The sequence below is a fragment of the Neoarius graeffei genome, chromosome 27 (genome assembly GCF_027579695.1).
Source record: "Neoarius graeffei isolate fNeoGra1 chromosome 27, fNeoGra1.pri, whole genome shotgun sequence".
Lineage (NCBI taxonomy): Eukaryota > Metazoa > Chordata > Actinopteri > Siluriformes > Ariidae > Neoarius > Neoarius graeffei.
In genome coordinates this window covers 26642984-26667945 of record NC_083595.1, presented here as the reverse complement: position 1 = coordinate 26667945, position 24962 = coordinate 26642984, and the positions used below count along the sequence as shown (strand labels likewise).

Genomic DNA, 24962 nt, shown 5'->3' with positions numbered 1-24962 from the left:
CAACCCGAAGAAGTGTGCGATTGGGCGGGTGGAAGTACGGTATCTGGGCTTCCACTTGGGTAACGGGCAGGTGCGTCCCCAAATTAATAAGACCGCAGCGATTGCGGCCTGCCCGAGGCCCAAGACCAAAAAGGGGGTGAGACAGTTCCTGGGGCTGGCTGGCTATTATCGTAGGTTTATACCTAATTATTCGGACGTCACCAGCCCGCTGACTGACCTCACTAAAAAGGGGGCGCCAGATCCGGTCCAGTGGACGGAGCAGTGCCAGCGGGCTTTCTCTGAGGTAAAGGCTGCACTGTGTGGGGGGCCACTGTTACACTCCCCTGACTTCTCTCTCCCTTTTTTGTTACAGACGGATGCGTCGGACAGAGGGCTGGGGGCCGTTTTGTCCCAGCAGGTGGGGGGAGAGGATCGCCCAGTATTATACATCAGCCGGAAGCTGTCGGTGCGTGAGGGGCGCTACAGCACTATCGAAAAAGAGTGTCTGGCGATCAAGTGGGCGGTCCTCGCCCTCCGTTACTACCTGCTGGGGCGCTCTTTCACCCTCTGTTCGGACCACGCGCCCCTCCAGTGGCTCCACCGCATGAAGGATGCCAACGCGCGGATCACCCGTTGGTATCTAGCGCTCCAACCTTTCAACTTCAAGGTGGTCCACAGGCCGGGGGCGCAGATGGTCGTTGCGGACTTCCTCTCCCGTCAAGGGGGGGGGGAGGAGTCGGCTGCGGGCCGGACGGGTGCCCGGCCTGAGTCGGGCGGTGGGGGTATGTGGCAGCGGGGGCGTGGTCAAGCGCCGGTCTGTGACAGGAGGGCGGAGTTGGGGAAGGTAAGTGGCAGAATCGCTTCACCTGAGTGTGATTAATCTATGTTTTGTGTGTGTTCTCCCCAGTAAACCGGGCTATTTAAGGAGGGAGAGCGAGAGCAGAGGGGCTCTCTCCACAACCCGAGGACCGGAATGTGTGTGCGTGCGTGTGTGGCTGAGAGAGAAACGCTGCCACTGAAAAGTGCAAATAAAAGAGTTTTGCGAACTCAGTCTCTGTCCTGCCGTCCTCTGTGCTCCACCCACATCTAGCGAACCTTTACAGGGCTATAATAAATCAGCCTGCAGGCAGCCACGGCGAGCCGCCTCAGAAAAGTAACCATTTGTCCTACCTTAAAACTCGTTTTGCATTTTCTGCCTCCTTTTTTGTATTTTCGACCCTCCGTTTATTTTCTTTCCTTTTCTGAAAACCCGATTTGTGTCCAGACATTTTGTTCTGCTACCAACGAAATAACTCGTCAGGTCTCGTCTCTCGAGCCCGTGATGATTCCCGTGGGAAGGGCAACAATTGATACATTTTTACAAACAGCCAATAGGGAGGTTGCAACGTTCAGGCTCTTCTTTGCTCAGAGACACTCAGTAATGCATTTACTCACTAGTAGTCCACCTTCCCGCTCTCTCCATTCAGTCAGCGAACGTCGGGTCATAGAAACTTGCGCAGGAGAAGAATGGCTTTTTTATTTGTAGGCCACGGAAACTTTGAGGAACGAAATAAAAACCGGTATTAACCGGTTACCATTATTTTTAATAAGCGTTTCTGTTCCGGAACATAAAGTTTCTGGTTTCGTTTCTGTTCCATGTGAAATAGAAAAAGTTCCCGGTTTTCGTTTTCGTTCCTTGAACCGGTTCAAAGCCCTGATTAAAATCTTTTTTTTTTGAACATTTAAGAGATGTGATCTAATACCCCTCAGTAATAGTTAGGTAACAGAACAACCTTTTGTTTACATTATTCTTTTGAGGTTCATTTGACCACTTTTTTTTAATATTGAAAACGAGGGGTATGCTGTTAAAAGAAAGGCCCAGGGGGCCACAACAAAAATATTAAAACCAATCTTTTCATGGATAAGGGAGCCTAACAAGGTAACCAAGAGGTAAGAAACAAATTGGATGATAATTGTTTTTAGGGTATTTTATGGCTGATTTAAGACACGGGTCAAAACCGACCCATTAACATAAGAGATAGTAACAGAAAGCTAACACCAGAGCAGGGTTAAGAGATGACACTCCAGAACAATAGCAACAGCTTATATAGTCAGTGCAGATAGTACATAGGACTGGAGAACTCAAACACTGCACCATATGCAATTTCATGCACAGCTGTAAAGCAGTGCTTACCTATGTATCTATCTGACCTGGTGCACTTTGTGGAGTGTAAAGTACCAGCCTATGTAGAGCACTCTATGCAGTGCAATATAGAGTAACACAATGTAGTAAGACAGACATGGCCATGTTGAACACTAGCTTGAAGGAACAATCTAGAGTACTGATTTGGATGGAGCTTTCAGTCCTTCAAGTGATTCTACTCCTGCAGACAATGGGCTTGGGCCTCAAATTAAAAAAAAAAAAAACATTAGATAACTTTGTACACAGTTTTAGCCAAACTTGTGACTGACTACTTCACCTTCCATAACAGCCTTGCAGTACTGCAACATGTTGTTTGTCTCCAATAAGAATAATTTAGTTTTTACTACTAAGCATAGTTTTACACTTAATGTTTGGGTAACTTGCAATTAAGATTTCCTGATTCTTTTGAATAAATCTAACTATTAAAAAAAGTCAACATTGAAACAGAAAATCATAACTATGACCATGAGGCTTAGGTTATTCAGGGAAGAATTCCAATGAAACCTTGTTGATTGCTGGCTCCAAAAGAATGTTTAAAATGGTACAGCCAATCAGTAGCCATACCTTTTAAAGAAGTAGGGAAACTAGATTGTGTATAACATTTAATAAAAAAAAAATTGAAACAAACAACTTAATGGCTACACAGTGTGAATTACATGGTACAGAGGAATCAAATGTAAAATCTATCTAAAAACACAGAAATGGGATACAAACTTGATAAAACTTTGATAAACATCATACCTCACAGTGCTTTGAAAAATAATGCAGTAAAAAGTAATCCATTAACAAATAAGCCACAAAAAATAGCCACTCTTTTAGCCTGTTTTGGACAGTATTGTTCCAATATTAAATCATAAACCAACATGGAAACTAAAACTGTCCCAAATTTACATCTATCCATCAGTCTGTCCATCTTTGTGCTTCATACCTAAAATGAAGCTTCTGAAAAATCTCCCAATTCCTAGTCCTCTCCTCCGCCATACATGTCAGCCAATTTCTTGAAGCGTGGTCCCCACTCATTAAGACGGTCATAGTCCTGATCTCCTGAGCTGGAAGAGTTCAGGGAGCTGAGGGATCCTGCCTCTGATCCACCACCCTCATAATCAAACACCAAGAGGGAATCATAGGGGGGAGCTGTAGGGTCATTATCAGCTGCCTTCAGGTTCTATGGTACATAAAAGCAGAAACACATGGAGGCAAAATCTGAAGAGAGCAATAGTAATGACAAAAGTAATGCAAAGCTAAATTTAACTACATTGTCTGGATTCTATAAAATGAGTTCACCACCAATCCTGGCCAATAGGCAATATTGGGAGATGCATACAAAGTTTTATATACACATCTCCACACAACAAACCCAAACACACTACTGTATAAGGCATAGGTACTTTCCCCCTACATAATTGTATATATTGTTCATGGCTGTTAAGTCAATTAGGTGCAAGCGCTCCTGGCTTAAAAACACCCACAACAACCCAAAGAGATTCATTGCTTCAGAAAGAACTTCAACTGTGCTGTAATGTGATGTGATGTGATAAATGTTTCTAATGCTAAAAACCTAATCAGAAATTCTGTAACCATGATTTTTACTGGCAACAAAAACAGACTTCACTTTTATGAAGTTTAAATCTTACTCGGCTAGATAACGAATTACACAGTACTGACACAGATACTAGTAAACAATCCTGCTGCTATAGCAAAGTGATTCTTGCTGTCCAAAAATATCACTTTCTTAGCAAATAAAAAACAAAGCAGGTCACATAAAATGATCAGGCTTTTTTTTTTTTAAACTAACGCTTGACACTCCAGTACCTTTAGGGTTGTTTACAACTATTTAGAAGCAGTGTCCACAAGTTTGGAAAGTCATGTTTGGAATCCATGAGGTCATGATTTGAACCTCAGAGAGTAAGATGGCAGAAACCAGGGACACTGTCTTCCTTTTAAAAATACATACACAGTATACATGTACAAATATGAGCAAGCGAACACTCAAACACATCTTGTATGGATATCAGTCATGAGCTCCCCATATGACACAAAGAGGAGCTAAACCTGAACAGCTTGTTGAAGCACATTTTCTAAAATAAGCAGCTTTTTAAAAAAAAAAAAAAACACCACACGTCTTATTTCAGTTTGTGGCTCCAGATACCCAAGATTATGTGCATAAGCAATGAGTTTTTCCCAATCTGCTTTAAAAATGTCATGGAGCTACATTTACATGGAGCATCTTAGAAACGCATTGAGGGATCAATCATCCTGCATCACTAATCATTTGCTAAAGAAATTATTATTCATTATATAATAAAAATTTCACATACAAAAAAAAATCACTTTTGGCTCAGCCTTTGGCTGAAGCCTATAGAGGCACCTGTCTGTATGTGTATGTTTAACCAAGTTTGAGCGCGTTTAAGAATGTAATTGGTGTGCCAGCCTCAGGTTGCGATTTCACAGTCATGATGTGGCACCAGTACATATGGGCCACATACATACCACGTTACATAACCTCAGTTAACGATGTGATCTTCTGGTCGAGCGGTCTAGAACACTGTCCAGGAAAGTGTTCCAATTTTGCAATGCTGCCAGGATTTGAGCCAGACATAAAAGGCTCAGCACAGACCTGCCTGCACAAGTCTCTAGGATTTATATAGTGCTTTGAATAGTTTGTAGCAAAGCATCTTTGAGGGGAAGGGAACCCTTAATTTTATCCCTAATAAATTTATCCCAAAACATTTCTCTCAAGTTCACTAAACTTTGTCATGATTGCTTGACAAAAAAAGACAGATGCTAACTAGCAAAGGGAGAGTCAGACCAAGTTCACAACAGTGGCAAGGAAGCAGCATGTTGCAAGATGGAACACTTGTTTATATGGACCACACAAGTCAAGTCACTTTTATATGCATGAGACATGTTTTGTAGTACAATCAGATTCTACAGCACAAAAAACTGCACGTCTTACATCATCAATGAAGGTGCCAATCTCCTCAGGGTTTGCAGGCCGTGGACGATATTCTGGGGCAGGCATAAAGGTGGGAGCCACATCATTACGGAACACGTCAGGATGGTTGTCGAGGCCCCTGTGCAAAACGCTCAGGTCATAGTCCTATTGGGGTGGGAGGTTGACAAATTAGGATGAAATCATTATTTATATTCACATTTGTTTGTTTGGGGGGCACAAAAAAGCCACACCCACACACCTGATCATCCTCTCCACCACCCTCTTCTTCATAATAGTAAACATTGTCACGGATATCATCATCATTGATCAGGGGCTGTTCCTTCTTAGAGCTTCTTCTTCTAAGGAACAGAAGCAGCAGCAGGACCAGCACTGCAAAGAGAGGGCATGTAACAGGGCATATCACACCTATGCCAAAAATGCATATTACTAGTATTTAAGAATGTTCATCCCCTTAAATTATTTAGGCTTTATTCAATCATCTTGTTTGTTTTCAATAAACTGTGTGTGGTGGTGATCGTCTCTTACACAACAGAGCCAAAATAGCCCCCAAAATTCCAAGAACACCAGGGATGCCTGGTGGAGGCTTAAACTGGCAATTAAAATCAGCTCCTTTGCAGTCGCATATAGTGGCCTGGATAATGTTGTCTTCTGATAGGCTTTGGATGTCAAACACCTTCAGAACAACATTGTAAACTCCAGGACTGAGCGGAGCCCTCAATGAAAGTACAATCCCCGTTTCTGTAAAAATAATTAAAATAAATAAATGGGGGGGGGGGGGGGGGGAAGAATGCATGAGTACACAAAATGTTCATGTCAAGTCTAAAGACTTTGCTTAATTTAAGACTATTATTTGAATAGAGAACATGGTACACGTTTTGTGGAGTCTTGTTCAAAATATAGTTAGCAATTTTAATGGATGCTCAATACTGCCTGCTATTTTGAAACTCCATCTAAAATTGTTTCCTCCAAATTCGTACCCACTGCACCAATAACCATGGTTTATACTTGGGCACTGAAGCATGATTAGGTCATAACCAAGAAAAATTTGTGGGCAAGTTTGTGTCTTGGGTTACTACTCCGTCTATGATGATTTACACCACAATTTAAGTAATGCATCCTATTTTAGCAATACTACAGAAGTGTTTTATTCCTTAAATAATTCAAACACCTGCCATTTACAAACTGCACCACAAATAACATGCTCAGACAGCAAAGACTACTTCCATCCAAACCGCAAACCCAGTGTTTTAATGGGCAAAGGGTGTGCACACTGGGTACACTTTTTGAAAACTGAAGTTACCCATCAGCAAGATAGCTTAAAACTGCACAACCTGGCATTTAAAGCTGCATACATTCTCTTCGATACAGAAGAGAATGTGCTCTGTAATTGGTTCTTTTACAGATTAGCCCTCAATATGATATGATACTTTGAAAAAAATTGTTCATTTTGAAGCCATGCTTTCTACCATAACTTTAGACATGTGCATGTGTCTTGGCAAGTACTGCATATGCGCCAAATAAGCCAATGAGGTTGCTGCAAAGTTAATACCGAGTACACAACTTCATTATGTAATTAACATTACTAGCATAGTAATGTACAAGAACATGAAAGTGCTTAAGCATGAGCATAAACATCCACTTGTGTTTATTTCCATTTCTGTGGATAATCAAATTTCCCCAAACTGTCTTCTACACAGTCAACTTTAATACCCATTATCACTGTCAGAAGTAAACTAATAGTTGAGTAAAAGCCTACTCGACGCGTTCATTGTGGCAGTCCAATTGTCCTTGCCATCTCCTTGCAATGCCACACTAAAAGGAGAAGTAAAGCCAGGCCCATCCTCATCAGTCACAGGCAGGACCACTGGAGGTGGCTCCTTATTACATACATCGATGTTGCTCATCTCAACTGTTGGAGCATTATCATTCACATCCACCAGCTCAATTACAAGAGTCCCAGTACCAGTTGCTGGAATTTCATCTGGAAAAACATACAAGAACTTTATATTTAAAAGCCACATAACACCCCCCATTAAAAAAAAAAAAAAAAGGGGTAGGTGAGGGGTTTACCATCATCTACAGCTAGGATTTGGGCTGTATATTTATCATCTTTCACAAAATGAGATTCTCTGTCCATAGGACTCTTGACTTTGATTAGTCCAGTGTCTCGATCAACACTCAACCAGCCAGCAGGATCATATCCAACACGATACCTGAAAACAGCACAATGCCAAATTACTACACCAGTGCCTGAGAGAAACCCAAACATCCAACACTGAGGTATACATCAAGGACTTCCTTACGCCACTGTCTGGGCCTTTGCAGTATCTGGATCAATGGCAGTGTAGACAGTCAGTTCACTACCAACCTTTTCATCTTCAGGTTTCGAAATCAACTTCTCCACTGGTTTGAACACTGGAGCCTCGTTCACATCAATAACACTTACAATGACTGTAGCAGTGGAGGTAGTCAGAGGTTTTGCAAATGGAACCTCGTTTTCCACAGCTACCAGCAGTGTATATTTGTTGTTACTCTCAAAGTCCAATGGCTGTAAAAAGGTTAATTAAAATTAAACCACAATTATTCAGGAACACATAACTGATGGACACTTGAACTCGAGTTGTGCAGTACCTTGACAGTAGTAATGATGCCCTCCTGTTTGTTTGGTCCTGTGGTGATGTTGAAAAATCCACTGGTGTCACCTTTAACAATACTGAACTTTGCTGCCCAGGCAGATGACTGTGGCTCATCCTTATCCTCAACTGGCATTTTTACCACCACAGCTCCCACTTCATTCTCTGGGACGGTCACCTCGTACTGCAAAAACACATGCTAGTGTCAACAGTGAAGACCAAGTAATTTCATTAAAAATTTAGTAACTGCTTTATCACAAGTTAGGGTTTGAAAAACTTCAGAAATAAAGGTAATAAATATTTAAAGATTTGGAATAGGGACTCCGTTTTAAAGCCGAAGTTTACTGCAACAAGACTAATTTATATTACAAGTATTAGCTGCCTTACCAAATTTTGCACAAATTGAGGTGGATTGTCGTTGCTGTCTGTTACAGTAATAACAGCTTTTCCAGTGACCGAGCGGCCTCTGCCCTGATCATCTGCTGCTTGAATCTCCAAGGTATATTCCCTAAATTTCTTTAAAAAAAAAACCCAACACCATACTCATCAATTGTGTTTCCAGGCAAAAATGAGTTAATCAAGTTCATTTAGACTTCAACTGGAATAAACAGTTTACATCTACCCCAATGCAGCAGTTTAATTAAAAACAGTTTACATGCATGTTATACACCTGTACTACAAACCAAAATTTGTGAACAGCAAGTAATATTTGGTGTTAACATTACCTCATTAGAAAGTGCTCTGTACCAAGCCTAACTTGTCAATCTTTTACTAAAATTGTGTAAACATCTGCATAAACCAAACGAAAAAAAAATTCTGATCACCTCCAAAATACCAGGTGCATGCATGGCAAAGCTGATTTGCATTATAGACACAAATACCATTTAAAGGCAACAGAACAAGTCAAAGCCACATTATAGAAAAGGTGCTTTTGCTGCAAGTTACAGTAAAAAGAAAACGGCTCCACATGAACGTGGATGCCTTGTTGAAAAGCAGGATGTGTTCAGAAAGAAGCCAATGATGGCATGCAGCACACTAGGACATACGCATGTTGCCAAGACTCATTGCAGCTTGAGACACAAGTCATTTGCTCCTGCTGCTAATTTAATGATGCAAAAGAAAACACCAAGGCACACTGAAAAGACTTGCACAGACTAGTGACAATAAGGCTAGCTGTAAACATAACCGATGAGAAACCGGATTTGTGGACTTACCTCCCGGTCCAGTCCATCAGCATTCACTGAGATCACTCCACTGATAGGGTTGATGGTAAACATGTTTGAACTTGGCTCTGGTGGTTCCTGATTCTTGATTGAGTACCTGACATCAGCATTATCACTGCCCTGTTCGTCTGCATCAGTGGCACTGACGGTCATGAACTCAAACCCTTCAACGAGAGAGTAATATTTAGGCACTGCCTAAAAGCTGTCGCTCACTCATTCATGTTACAGGCAGAGCTGTCAGTCCAGGAAGCTGCACATTATGCAATAGATGCTGTTTATATTCACCATGTACCACCGTCAGAGGTATAGCATGGTATGTTAAAGTTTTAGCTGTCTCATCCTGATGTCGTTCATGCACAATGACAAGTTTGTGTACACCGAGTGTTTTGCTGCATTGGTTGAACTGTGGTTTAGCACAAGACTTTGAGCACAGAAGCTAATGGTGCATGCTTGGCTAACTCGTAGCGGTTGGCTCCTTTGGATGGGAGGATCAAGATGTGCAACATCCAGAGCCATAGTCTAAACATTACTCTGCAAAACCGTACTCGTTTACAACCTTGTTACATTGTTTTCAGTTTTTACAGTGCTCACTGCCCAGTGTTCAATGCTACACTCAAGTTCAAGAGGAAAAAAAAAAAAAGCATATGCACCCATCAGAAACTCTCAGCTGTTCTAAATGCCAAGGGCTGCTACAGTGTTGGTAAATAATCCCTTAAAAAAAAGGCACTGGATAAAAGTCCATCACTTATGGAAATAAAGATACAAGTTTTGTTGTCCGGTGGTCAAGCGTTTTAGCTATGTTACCTTGCACTTACAGATCAGGTACCCTGTGGTGGTACATGTACGGATGTTGTATGGTCGCAAAAGCCATGAAGGCTTCTGTTGACGCATTACCATATTCTCTTAAGTATGGAGCACTGCTCCGCATGCTTTGCACATGGGAAGCGCCACTAGGAAATGAAAGTCTTGATCACATTGTGCTCAGGTTAAGGGTAGAAGGTATGGTCAAAAAGTATGCATGCAAGACCCATACACTATGTTCTTGATCATCCTGTTCCAGAAGTATGGCATTACTATGGCTCATCCATTAACAGTGTCACGCAATAACTAATAAATACCTATTTTTGAAGCTTCTGGTACACTGCCAAGGAATGGATTTTGGGTGAAGACAGGAGTATTATCATTCTGGTCCAGCACAACAACTATAACTTCCATGGGATCTTCTCCGATTTGATCAGTAGTTGCCTTAGCATGGGCTTGCAGCTGGAGTTAACAAAAAAGTAGAAATATGGTAAATTAAAACATGAACCAATACTTATGGGAACGTCTTTTCTGTTAGCATATTGCCAACTCTCAGGCAATCATAATATTTGCTAAACACTTGACACGTAGCCAAACTGAAAAAGTCTCACCACATATCTATCTTTTTTTTCTCTGTCTAGAGGCATTGTCACAAAGAGCCAACCAGTGTATTTATCTATTGTGAAAATTCCCACTGGAGGCTGGTCTGCTCCTTCACCAGTGATCCGGTACATCATCGCTGTTTCTTTAGCATAACTGGACTTAATCTGGGCACAAGATTTGACATGATAAAATAAGACATACAGGGAAAATTCACTCTTAAAATGATAGATCAGCTCTACATACCTGCACCAACTCCATAGGGTATTTCCCTCTTCTATTTTCCGAGACACTGATCGGAGGAATCACCCACTCTCTTTTCCTTCTCCGTAATCCACCCGATGCTGGAAACTCCAGAAAGAGTGTCGAGGGGGGATAAGCCTATATAGAGCAATAAACAAATTGCACATTATTCAGCAACATGCATCCAATTTGTAGTTGCTCCAAATGTCCACTATCTTTAGCAAGGTAGACTACATAAAATGTGTTTGTTAAACATGAGCTGATGTCTCATGAGCATTAACTACTCATCCAGCTGTAACTAACCAGTTAGTTCTTTTTAAAGAATTTGAATCTCAGTTAGACAAGTCTACACACCTTAAATTGCATGGTTTCTATAATTTTTTGGGGGACCGGTTTCCCCCTGTTGTTCCCTACCTTTGTGATATGGGTAATTCCGCCCCAAATCACCAGATTTAGAAAAATGCTCGCCACTGACCATCTCAGATTTGCTTCATACTTTCTGGAAATATTGTCAGTGTGCCCAATAAAGAAAGAGTGTACATAATTTTAGGCTTGTACCTTCATTAGTTTCTGAGATATAGGGGCTTTTTAAAAAAGGGGCGTGGCCCCAATTTCACTGTTGAAACAGTGTTACAGAAAACGGACCCAACTTCCATAAGTCATTACTTTTAAAAACTATTCATGCAAGATGCATTAAATTTTCAAGGATTGTTCAATGCCAGATGCCTTTAAATACTAAAATAGAAAGTTCACAGTTCAATATTTGCCATGTTATGGCTTGCTGAAGATCAATTAAAAAAAAAAAAAAAGGGCGCTTTGGAGCAACTTTGACGCCCCATATCTCCACATTAAAGCACACCAGATCTTCCAAATTTTCTTATTTATTACTCATGTTATAGTACTCTTTAGGCAACTAGGTAAGTGTTCAAAAGAAATCAAACTGATTTATTAGGCTTTAAAAATTAAAAAAACCCAACATTTTGCACCTGTAATTCAAATGCATATTACAAACGTATGATAAGGTCTACCATAAAAACATTTATACCACTGGAAAGAGCTTGTTTTGATTAGCAAATGCACAAAATATGAAGCTGGTGCCCTAAACCAAACTATAAATATTAAGGTATCAAGTACAGCATGTTTTACGATAGATGGAAATGCTGTTTTAAGACATATTACAATACAATTACAAACCTACAGTGTAGGAAAAATAATCTTAATACTTTATTTGAAGAGCTTAAACAGTGTATTGATTTGCTTTTCGACATCAGATGGAAGTTTATACTGCCTGCCAGTTGATGCAAGTGGGGCATCAATGACCTTCATGACATGTACCAGAGAGACCCAACAGTTATCCTCTCTCCTGGGCCAGCTGCAAGTCTGAGAGGGACCATGAGGATGCATAAATATTACTTGTACATCTTGCTCCTCCTCTGATAATGCACGAATGTTGCCTATTCACCACTGTGTCATACAAACATACAACATATTTACCAGGAATTGTATCTGCCAGAGAGACTGCTGATTTAACAGGGATTTTATGCATTACTTGTGGCCGATTCCCACTCATATCCACAATGAAGCTAGGACCACCCAACACCCTGCTGACCTGCAGCTGGTTGGACATGATTGGAATGAATGAGTGGTTGTCTCCTGTTCCAGGAAGAGTAGCTGACCTTGAAAATCTTGTCTCCAATGCTTTTCCACTCTCCATAACTTCCCCTACACCAACCCAGATGAAATGGATGGGGGTTTTTTTGCCCACAAAAACAGATCAGATGGGGTTAATATGCGATCACTCGTGATTGCCTGTAAGCTAGCTGGTAAAACCTTTAAGAATGCACACATGGCCACTGTATCATGCTTAAGGCAGTCACTTATGCAGATAGAGATGCATTTTGTTACTTTTGTACCATCTTCATTCTTTGCTCTAATCTACACCGCAAATGGATGAGTGCATTGGCTGTTGTCCCAGTGGTACCCCTGGGCAGAATCCCGTACACAGAATGAATAGTTTTCGGCAAAATCCAAAAGCATAATACATTCATCCGCTGACAGATTTTCCTTCAAATATCCACTCTGGTGTTTGGCAATGAAATGATGTTTTGCTAGTTTGTCTGCTAGTAGATTATCAGGGATGTGATTTGGGGCTGGTGAAATTATCTGAAAATTTTAGCCGGGGGTCTGGGGGCCGCAGGCCCCCAGCTGGTCCAGGGCAGCGCCCTGGTGGGGGGAGAAGGGGGGCAAAGCCCCCCGAAGCTCTTGGGTTCTGGGGTTTTCTGACTTAAAAATTGTACTCAAATGGCAAGCAAACACACAAGAAAAAACTTGTCATGATTAACAAATTCAAGCCAATTTAATGGTCAACATGCAACTCTGAGCCCCTATAGTAAATTCAATGATTCTTAACTGACAAAAAGCCAAAACATGAAACCTAAAAATGTCATTCTAAATTAAATCATCTGCATTAGAATAAATAGAAAATTGTATAAGGAAAAACAAAATTTATACTTTCAATTACTGTAGAAGTTGAACATACCTAAATGTGCCTTTTCAAACAAACATGATGCAACATAAGAATTCATCCACCATTATTTATTAAACTCTATTGCTCCTGGTAGTCTCCCGGTTTGCTTCTTATGTATGGCAACTTCTAATATTTGATTACGTTACTGCACACCCCGTTTAGACAGGGTAACAGGATTGACAAAAAAAATTAGTCATGCATAGACTACTTACCAAAACTGAAATTAAGGAAATATTCTCAGATTCAGTTCATTCTGCCATCCATATAAAAGGTGAGAATATGTAGATCCTTGGCAACAAATAAGAGCCTTCCCAGCACGATCGATCTTCCGAACGAAATCGCTGAACAAATGTCTCAGTCTTATGTCCAACGTCTGTAGCAACCTCTTTCTCCAACCATTCCCAGCAGAACTTGTTTTTCACTATTCTGTCGATTTCTTTAACTCGATTTGCATCTTTACGCTCGATCACAGAGGCTGCCATCTTTCAACTCTTTGTTTGAAGCGAGCTTACGTACAGCTATCTAACAAGCGCGTTCATTGATTGTTACAGAGCGATGGGCCAATCACGTACCTCGTTTCATCTCAATGACGAAATTACTGAAAGTCGGAACGAATAGGATACGAATGCAGATTTTTGAGCGAAAAATCGGAAAATTTTTTTTCAAATTGAGGTGAAAAAAGCGGAATTCTGAATTCGTGGAAAAATTACATCCCTGGATTATGCGCCTTAAAACAGCATTTCCGTAAAACATGCTGTACTTGATACCTTAATATTTAGTTTGGTTTAGGGTACCAACTTTATATCTTGTGCATTTGCTAATCAAAAACTCTTTCCAGTGGTATAATTATTTTTATGGTAGACTGTCATACATTTGTAATATGCATTTGAATTATAGGTGCAAAATGTTTAATTTTTAAAGCCTAATAAATCAAAGTTTAATTTCTTTTGAACACATACCTAGTTGCCTAAAGAGTACTATAACGAGTAATAAATAAGAAAATTTGAAAGATCTGGTGTGCTTTAATGTGGAGATATGGGGCATCAAAGTTGCTCCAAAGCACATTTTCTTTAATGACTTTCAGCAAGCCATAACTTGGCAAATATTGCACTGTAAACTTTCTGGCATTGAACAATCCTTGAAAACTTCACGCATCTTGCATGAATAGTTTCAAAGTAATGACTTATGGAAGTTAGGTCCGTTTCTGTAGCATGCATTTTAACAGTGAAATTGGGGCCACGCCCCTTTTTTAAACCCCCATCTCAAAAACTAATGAAGATACAAGCCTAAAATTTTGTACACCATTTATTGGGCACACTGACTATTTCCAGGAAGTATGAAGCAAATCTGAGATGTTCAGTGGTGAGGCCTCTGGTGATTTCACATGGATTGACCCTGCAGCTAAACTCCACATCAGTGGTGCACTTTAGGAGCATTAAACTGTACACAATTAGTTCTGGGCCACTAATTTGATTGGACACGTAGCAGTCCAAGAGTGCTGATATTTAGCATAAAAGCACAGGTAGATTTCCACTGTGCACATTACTCTGCTTATCCATGTCCACTACATGAAAGTGGAATTCTAGCAATAGTTTGCTACATTACTCCAAGCTGTCAATCTGCGCATTGCATGACAGCACAATGCTTTATCTAGCCATGGCTTCTTCGTGAACCTGTCAGATCAGCGCTAAAACAATATTTGGTAACAATGAGTAACTGACACGACAATTTCTTGCTCAGAAATAGAACTCATCTCATTATCTCTAGCTGCTTTATCCTGTTCTACAGGGTCGCAGGCAAGCTGGAGCCTATCCCAGCTGACTATGGGCGAAAGGCGGGGTACACCCTGGACAAGTCGCCAGGTCATCACAGGGCTGACACATAGACACAGACAACCATTCACACTCTCATTCACACCTACGGTCAATTTAGAGTCACCAGTTAACCTAACCTGCATGTCTTTGGACTGTGGGGGAAACCGGAGCACCCGGAGGAAACCCACGTGGACACGGGGAGAACATGCAAACTCCGCACAGAAAGGTCCTCGCCGGCCATGGGGCTCGAACCTGGACCTTCTTGCTGTGAGGCGACAGCGCTAACCACTACACCACCGTGCTGCCCCAGAAACAGAACTAAGAGCATAAAAAAAAAAAAAAAGAAGTCACAAGTTCTTCTCAGAATATTGCTTAAATAGCAGCCACATGAAACTTTCCTTCTTACTACAAGTAGTCAAAATGAGTTTATCCTCCTTAACTTGTGCTCCCTCTTCCAGTATGAAGCCACAATTTTGGCAGCAAAACTAAATATTGTGATGCAGTTTGCAAAGACATCCAAGTACTGCGATTATGTGTTTGCCATATGGTTCACCCATGAAGGCAAGTCCTCCTGATTACGTTTCAAGTGAAATGCAAGTGGAAACAAAGGGCCATACAAAACTTGAACCAGTCAGTCCTTCAAATTACTTCCAAAAAAAAAAAAAAAATCACAGAAGACAAGTTCTTTAGTTTGCCCAGCAGAGGTCAGACTAGTTAAGAGGTGTACCTGCACAGGTTCAATTGCCCCAACATCTTCCTGCTGTTCATGACTGTGTTCAGCTTGACTCTGATGTTCCACCCTCACAATTGCAGTGTGTTTCTTTCCTCTGGAGTCCCAAGCAGAGACAGAGAAGACCTTACGGCCATTATGAAGAGTGACCCGTCTCTTCAGCTTCACTGTGCCATCAGAGTCTACACGAAACCGCTTATCACCAGAGTCAAAGACGGCCAGTGTTCTTCCACTACAACTGTTAAAAACAACTAAAAAACAGGAAACAATTAAATGCCATTATTTAAAATAAATAAATAAAAATTAGTTCAGCACACTAAAGAATTCTGAAACATTCAGGTATTAATTTTGTCTCAAACAATGGCTGTACAAATTAGAAGCCCAAGTCTTAGTTTATTGCAATTGTACATCAACGCAGCGGTTTAAAAAAAAAAAAAAACTTAGTCCTATGGACTAACGTGCACAACACAGACAAGCACTTTGTCAAGACCTCAGCAAAACAAAACCACAGGATAACTTTTTGCATAAAAACAACAGGATTTAATGGGAACTCCACAGGGTCATAACCAGCAAGTTGGGGGTTTTAACCACATTAAGTGTTGAGTTATAAGAAAGGCCTGTAATGAGAATATAGTGAGGTAAATCAATGGCGACACAGTTGCCATAGACAGGCAATTTAGCAAGACATGGGTGTGGGTGGGATTGAGGATTTCTTCTTGAAGACACCCCAACTCAAACACAAAAAGTGGTTCTCAAAGTGGGGTCCAGAGACAGACAGGGGTCTGTGAAGACAGGAATGCCCTGAATTTTAGTTAGTGGTGAAAATCAAAACCTGTCATTATTCAATATACAACCCCAATTCCAAAAAAGTTGGGACAAAGTACAAATTGTAAATAAAAACGGAATGCAATAATTTGCAAATCTCAAAAACTGATATTGTATTCACAATAGAACATAGACAACATATCAAATGTCAAAAGTGAGACATTTTGAAATTTCATGCCAAATATTGGCTCATTTGAAATTTCATGACAGCAACACATCTCAAAAAAGTTGGGACAGGGGCAATAAGAGGCTGGAAAAGTTAAAGGTACAAAAAAGGAACAGCTGGAGGACCAAATTGCAACTCATTAGGTCAATTGGCAATAGGTCATTAACATGACTGGGTATAAAAAGAGCATCTTGGAGTGGCAGCAGCTCTCAGAAGTAAAGATGGGAAGAGGATCACCAATCCCCCTAATTCTGCGCCGACAAATAGTGGAGCAATATCAGAAAGGAGTTCGACAGTGTAAAATTGCAAAGAGTTTGAACATATCATCATCTACAGTGCATAATATCATCAAAAGATTCAGAGAATCTGGAAGAATCTCTGTGCGTAAGGGTCAAGACCGGAAAATCATACTGAGTGCCCATGATCTTCGGGCCCTTAGACGGCACTGCATCACATACAGGCATGCTTCTGTATTGGAAATCACAAAATGGGCTCAGGAATATTTCCAGAGAACATTATCTGTGAACACAATTCACCGTGCCATCCGCCGTCGCCAGCTAAAACTCTATAGTTCAAAGAAGAAGCCGTATCTAAACATGATCCAGAAGCGCAGACGTCTTCTCTGGGCCAAGGCTCATTTAAAATGGACTGTGGCAAAGTGGAAAACTGTTCTGTGGTCAGACGAATCAAAATTTGAAGTTCTTTATGGAAATCAGGGACGCCGTGTCATTCGGACTAAAGAGGAGAAGGACGACCCAAGTTGTTATCAGCGCTCAGTTCAGAAGCCTGCATCTCTGATGGTATGGGGTTGCATTAGTGCGTGTGGCATGGGCAGCTTACACATCTGGAAAGACACCATCAATGCTGAAAGGTATATCCAGGTTCTAGAGCAACATATGCTCCCATCCAGATGACGTCTCTTTCAGGGAAGACCTTGCATTTTCCAACATGACAATGCCAAACCACATACTGCATCAATTACAGCATCATGGCTGCGTAGAAGAAGGGTCCGGGTACTGAACTGGCCAGCCTGCAGTCCAGATCTTTCACCCATGGAAAACATTTGGCGCATCATAAAACGGAAGATACGACAAAAAAGACCTAAGACAGTTGAGCAACTAGAATCCTACATTAGACAAGAATGGGTTAACATTCCTATCCCTAAACTTGAGCAACTTGTCTCCTCAGTCCCCAGACGTTTACAGACTGTTGTAAAGAGAAAAGGGGATGTCTCACAGTGGGAAACATGGCCTTGTCCCAACTTTTTTGAGATGTGTTGTTGTCATGAAATTTAAAATCACCTAATTTTTCTCTTTAAATGATACATTTTCTCAGTTTAAACATTTGATATGTCATCTATGTTCTATTCTGAATAAAATATGGAATTTTGAAACTTCCACATCATTGCATTCCGTTTTTATTTACAATTTGTACTTTGTCCCAACTTTTTTGGAATCGGGGTTGTAATTTTGATAAGTTCTTATTAACCCAAATAAACAAACATTATACCTAACTTGACTGATCACTTGAATGTGTTTAGTTTAAACTTCAATAGCGCAAAGCAATTAGGCCTTTAAAAATCAGCTTAGACTTTGTATGTTCTGTAAGTAAGAAGTTCATGAATGCTATTGTACGCATTCAAGTTATGCTCATGAAACAAAGCTTATTTTAGCTGAAATCTAAGAATCTCCATGACAAAAGGTCAGCAAGCTTCCAGTTGTTATAGTACACAAAAGTGAAATGAAAGGTTATCCAAAGCACATGGTCAGATTAATCGCAATCTTTGCACCAATACATAAGCAGAATAGGTAATAGTCAGGGGAAAAGGGAAAAACAAAACAAAACCACACTAACTTCTGTGGAAAGTACCTAAATATATATTTGCTGAGGCCTGAACACTGCCACTGAGGAAGTACACACACCTGGTCTTGTTCAAGCTTGTACTTCCACACCCACAGAAACTCAAAGGTAGTGAAAGCAGACTATTGAGGTATTTCACCTGACGTCACAGGGTCACGTGACGCCCCGGTGTCCACCATTTTGGACGGCAAGCTAGCTAATGTCAACAACAGTAGCTGGTATGTTACTGTAGCAATGTTTACGTTCAGTCATTTGGATGACTGTTAAAACCTTTCAGTCTCAAGTTTTTCCTTTACTGGTTTTACTAGTTTACTGAGCCGGCCGGCCCCGGAGCGCTAGCCAGCCGGCCGGCCCCGGAGCGCTAGCCAGCCGGCCGGCCCCGGAGCGCTAGCCAGCCGGCCGGCCCCGGAGCGCTAGCCAGCCGGCCGGCCCCGGAGCGCTAGCCAGCCGGCCGGCCCCGGAGCGCTAGCCAGCCGGCCGGCCCCGGAGCGCTAGCCAGCCGGCCGGCCCCGGAGCGCTAGCCAGCCGGCCGGCCCCGGAGCGCTAGCCAGCCGGCCGGCCCCGGAGCGCTAGCCAGCCGGCCAGCCATCCAGCCGGCCCCGGAGCGCTAGCCAGCCAGCCAGCCATCCAGCCGGCCCCGGAGCGCTAGCCAGCCAGCCAGCCATCCAGCCGGCCCCGGAGCGCTAGCCAGCCAGCCAGCCATCCAGCCGGCTCCGGAGCGCTAGTCAGCCAGCCAGCCATCCAGCCGGCTCCGGAGCGCTAGCCAGCCAGCCATCCAGCCGGCTCCGGAGCGCTAGCCAGCCAGCCGGCCGGCCCCGGAGCGCTAGCCAGCCAGCCGGCCGGCCCCGGAGCGCTAGCCAGCCAGCCATCCGGCCCCGGAGCGCTAGCCAGCCAGCCATCCGGCCCCGGAGCGCTAGCCAGCCAGCCAGCCAGCCAGCCGGCCCCGGAGCGCTAGCTAGCTAGCCAGCCATCCAGCCGGCCCCGGAGCGCTAGCTAGCTAGCCAGCCAGCCGGCTCCGGAGCGCTAGCTAGCTAGCCAGCCATCCAGCCGGCCCCGGAGTGCTAGCCATCCAGCCGGCCCCGGAGCGCTAGCTAGCCAGCCGGCCAGCCAGCCGGCTCCGGAGCGCTAGCTAGCCAGCCATTCAGCCGGCTCCGGAGCGCTAGCCAGCCATCCAGCCGGCTCCGGAGCGCTAGCCAGCCATCCAGCCGGCTCCGGAGCGCTAGCCAGCCAGCCAGCCGGCTCCGGAGCGCTAGCCAGCCAGCCAGCCGGCTCCGGAGCGCTAGTCAGCCAGCCAGCCGGCTCCGGAGCGCTAGCTAGCCAGCCAGCCAGCCCACCCCGGAGCGCGCTCAGTAAACTAGTAAATACAGTAAAGGAAAAACTTATAACGGGCCATGTCTCAACAGACTAAGAAGTTATTTCAATGACATTTAATAACATTTTGTTTATCCTGAGGACCGAAAGTAAATGAAAATGTGAACAAACCTTAGCTGTCAGTGAACAATCCTGGTGGAAGCAGGTAAACGTCGTTCTCTAAGCCTGCTAACCTCAATTTTTGCAAATACCTCTCCCTCTGCTCGCCCTGTAAATGCCCTACGTCGCTGGATAGTGAAGGTGTTTTCTGCATCTCGCTCCTTTTTCTTTTATGTTTTTCGTTTGTCGCGTTCCTCGCATTCAAACTGATTCGAGCCGTGCCGTCCAAAATGGCAGTGTCACATGACTTGGTCACGTGAGTGAAATACCTCAATAAGCTCAAGTGTCCGAATCAGCCATACACACATTAACATCCACAATAGCCTAATGACGCAGAACACCACAAACACTTAACCCATTTTAAAATACTGGCACCTTGAAGGAGATGCATAAAAGAGCACCATTTTCAGGTAATTAAGGAATGAATATTCTTATCCAAAGTGAACGTTAGGAAGGCGTTACTGGGTGTTTAAACGACACAAAACGGGGAAATGAAACCAGAACAGAATGCATCCACATAAGCAGTTGTGGTTTATCAAGCAAGGCTACAGTCCTTATCAAACAAAGCAGCTCCAAGTTTGAAGAACTCAAGGTAACAAAGTCATGTTTATCTAAAATGGAAGAGCCTTCTGTTACACAGATCAGGCACACACCACAGTGCACTTGGGTTTTTAGCAAAGCTCATACAATAAATACTAATAATTCTGATTGGAAATCGAACACATCCTGGGTGTGAAAATTGTTGATGCAACCCAAGCCAAATCAAATCAGGAATTAAAACATAGAACAAGATTGTCAAGTAAAGTACCAAAATACAATTATTATTATTATTATTTAGTAGTAGTAGTAGTAGTAGGAGATGCTGTTCAAAAGTAGCCCCTAAATAAGCTAGAAACTAATTACAGACATAGAAATAAAATTAAAGCTCACTGTGCGTGTGAACTTTTTCTTGAACAGCAGAAAAAAAAAAAGGAAGTGGGTGGTCGTGTCCTACCTGTGCCGATCCCGGAGCCCCTCTGCAGGTGTTCTCTGTGAACTCTGAAGAGGAAAAGATCAGAAGCAAAACCAGGGGAACATGGTGCCGTCGGCTCCACACAGCCACCTCCAAGGACCTGAATATTGAAGAAATATTGTGCTTGTTTCGCTTATAGGCAAGGGCGCAGATGGCACTGGGGACATGTCCCCCCCCCCAGATTTATGGAGCACTTGCATGTGACGTCACAGCCGATCCAGATTGCAACAGACGCCATCTTGTCAGTCAAACGCCATATTTCCGCCTTCTACTTCTACCTTTTCTTCTGGAAAACCCTACTATATACAATTCTACTACAACGGCTGCGGCTACAAGCTCTCCCTACCTGTGCACGTTTATGTTTTTGGTGTGTATTTTTGCATGTTGTTCGTCTGTATCGGACTTCAATATCCACTACAACCGTATGGACTTACTGGGCATTGGTTTCCAGCAGAAAATGACGGTTTGTAGCAATTTCCATCGCATGCACAACATTCCGGACGAGATAGCGAGACCAGCAGGGTCTCCGTGGATTGTTATCGGGAGCAAAGTGAAGGAGACGGCGCCGGGAGCGGAAGCAAAAGCGAGGCTGCAGGCAGAGCCGGCCTGTTGACTAAGCTCAGAAAACAGCCACTCAAATCTCCACCGCTAAGCCTCTATCTCTCCAACGCCAGATCCATGGTAAACAAGACGGACGATTTGGAATTACAGCTGGTATTACCTTATTCTATAATTGGCTGGTCAGCGCTATACTCAATACTTAAGTGACTTACCCGTCCAATGAGGATTGTTATTTTCTTGTTTGCAAGATGCCACATCCTGAATTTCTGTAAAGATAACTGTCCAGAGATTTATAAGCACGCAGTGCTTCACCACTGAACAGCGAGGGAAAGTTAATGAGGTAATTATACACATCTGGGTATTCCACCTCTGGCAGTTCAATATCCACTGACACGGTCGTGAAAACTCCGTCCAGTAATCGATAAGGGTCACTAATCTGTAGATCGTTTATTTTAGACATATATCTAGTTATCTGTTCATTAGAAAAATGAGCCGTGTAGTCCGTCGGTTGAAATTGATCCATTCTGTACACGAGTGCAGCAGTATTCAGCTGTGTTTTTTACCGACAAGATGGCGGCTGTGTACTTTCCGGTCACGTGACTGCAAGATCTCTATAGTGACCCCTATCTGTCCCCCCCCACCGTCCCTACGTACGGCGCCAAACATAGGTAGAAAAAGTGAGGATTAATGTTCTGTTAGTTAGGCTAACTTACATTGCAGCACACAGTTGCAATGGCAGCAGCAGTAGCCTTGTCAGTGATCAATCCACATTACACCGATTCAAGAAGGGGAAAGGCTGGAGCAGAGCCTTACAGAGTTGGGAAAGCAAGGTGTTCAATTTTCCACGTAATTCTCGGTTAATAACACTGCACAGCTCATCTATTTGATCGCAACGGTGTTTCTGCTACGACTAATGGTGCGTTCAGTTGTACTCCTAAGTTAGAAGTTTGAAGTCGGAAAAGCATTGAAATCCAGCATCTACCAGCATAAACGTTGGGGGTTTCATTTCATTAACTGTCCATTTTTTTCGAATTCCATGTTCCATGATGTCCCAGTTTTTAAACTGGGAAGCGGTGGACAGATGTTTTTGGGACCTATTGAGTCTGCTTCTAGACGGTAAATTTGTTTGGCTGCAGAGGGAAATTTTTCTATCAATTTTGTTTATTGGAAAAAACACTTTATTTTTGTGTGAATCTGTTGTTCAAGTGTTTATACTTCTGTTTTCATACACTTTGTTTCTAATCATTTACATGAAGGCACGAGTGTGAATCATTTCAATTTTATTTTATTAATTTTTGGACATTCCCTTTCTGTTAGAAGTTACAGTTAAAGTTTCTGTGATGAGAATCTTCATCCTGCTGAGATCAGCAAATGTTTAAATAAAACATGCAGAAGACATGAAGTTTTGGAGCGTGATTAACATACCAGACAAATAACAATTTGATCATGTATGGCTAGTGTTGACCAGGTAGGCCTTTGTCTACCAATGTTCATTCAGTTAGAAAACTCACAATTCTAATGTATATTGAAGCTTCAGTACACATATGCATTTACACAAAATGGAATCATTTGCTGACAGCTCAGTCCCCCCCAGTTCAAAAATCCTATCTGCGCCCCTGACTTAAAGGTGTTTTTTTAAGCGAGTTTATTTAAAAAGTGGTTTAATGCGTTAGAAAATCAAAACATGTATTGAAAGGTTTTACTTCTTGGGAAAAAAAAAGACAAACACGTTCGTAAATTAAAACAAGAGCCAATGTGGCATGACGCCAACTTAAACAAAATCCACACAGAGAGAGAAGGAAAAAAAATCTACCTGCAGTAAAACAAGCAAAACTCCTAACCGTATATCCCATTTAAGCTCCATTCGCCGCCGAAGAGGGGGGGAGAAAAGTCTAAAATGTAATCCTTTTAATTTGAGAGACCGAAGTGCGCCGCTTCTGCGTGAAGATTTGTAAACTTGTCTGTGGCGATTTCAGGAAATTAGCTTCTTCAGCAGGAAGTTTTGGCTATGACGCGCCTCAGCCAGGTGACCTCACCCATCCGCTCGATGGCGCGCACTCCAAATATGGACACTTCTGCTACCAAGCTCTGCCCACCGCCAGGTAAACTCTCCAGCACATCCGAGAAAACTGGATCAGTGATAAAACAAACATTAATTAACAAGAATACTACTAATAATTAAGTCAAGTCAACTTTATTGTCAAATATGCTATACATGCTCGACATACAGCACAGATGAAATTTCAGTCCTCTCTGACCCACGGTGCAAACAGGCAATGCAATAAATAAAAATAAAAATAGAATAATTGAAAACAAACAAACAATATAAACACTCTAGATAAGAACTAGACATAGACTAAACACTCAGACAAACAATATAAACAGTATAAATAAACCAGAGGTGTCAAAAGTATTCACAGTCATTACTCAGGTAGAAGTATAGATACTAAGATTTAAAAAGACTTCTGTAGAAGTTGAAGTATCAACTCAAGCTTTTTACTCAAGTACAAAAGTACTGATTTCAAAACTACTTAAAGTATAAAAGTAAAAGTAACGCATGAAAAAAAAAGTCATTATGGACAAAGGCTTAGGCTGTGCCACAGGGGCCTATGGTGCCCTACCCCACCTCCCCCCAAAAAAATATCTTTCTAAAGGCCATAATGACTGTTATATTAAAATGTTAATGTTGAAAACTTTGACTAAAAGCAAATTTTTAAATCTCTCACAGAGCTCACCAAACGAACTCGCAACGTTGAATCATAGCCTACTGCTAGCAAGCAAAGTATGGTGGCATGTCTTGGCATGTACCTAGCCATGGCAAACATTGCAAATTTACCATTCTGTGTCACAAGTTACTACCATATTTTGTCAATAATCAACTGATAAGAAACTTTCGGCTTACCTCAATATGCTTTTTCAGATTAGACGGCGAGTTTTTGAAAGCCATTAGCTCGTGGTACTTGGGTGCGCAGAGCTTGCAGCGCATTCGAAAGGAGTTTTTTTTCTCTGCTCTCCCTCTCCCTCCTTTTTTTCCCTGCTTGTGCTCCCTTGTCTCGTCTCATCTGTCTATACTTTTGAGAGACTCTCTCCGCATTGCGCTCTAAACTAAAAAAAAAAAAAAAAATCATGGAATTGATAAACTGGTCTCCTAACGAAATTGACACAGTTTTCTCGACAAGAAGCCTGGGTTCGGGGGAACCCGCCTGTCCTGCCGGAACGTTCGCGGCTGGTTACACGATGGATGCGTGGGAGCGGTGGCGGGTCATGTGCCTGGCAATTCTTTCTGTGGAGGACATTGAAGACATCTACCTATTCGGAACCATGATTACAGGACTTTTGCTGATTGGATAAGGCATTGCCCTGGTTTATCGAGGAAATCA

At 42.3% G+C, this 24962-nt stretch overlaps 1 protein-coding gene across 1 annotated transcript in view; it reads right to left on the bottom strand.

The window, feature by feature from the left end:
* Positions 1-23609, bottom strand: part of LOC132875003 (uncharacterized) — an 88476-nt gene extending 64867 nt beyond the window's left edge. Inside the window, 16 exon segments of the mRNA XM_060911552.1 lie at positions 3102-3326; positions 5118-5261; positions 5356-5486; positions 5643-5855; positions 6874-7098; positions 7188-7330; positions 7421-7665; positions 7749-7934; positions 8138-8266; positions 8965-9137; positions 10092-10236; positions 10386-10541; positions 10621-10755; positions 15686-15939; positions 21004-21121; positions 23396-23609. Of these exon segments, the coding sequence (XP_060767535.1) occupies positions 3102-3326; positions 5118-5261; positions 5356-5486; positions 5643-5855; positions 6874-7098; positions 7188-7330; positions 7421-7665; positions 7749-7934; positions 8138-8266; positions 8965-9137; positions 10092-10236; positions 10386-10541; positions 10621-10755; positions 15686-15939; positions 21004-21121; positions 23396-23446 (2673 nt within the window). The 5' untranslated portion in view covers positions 23447-23609.
* Between the last annotated feature and the right edge of the window lie 1353 nt (positions 23610-24962).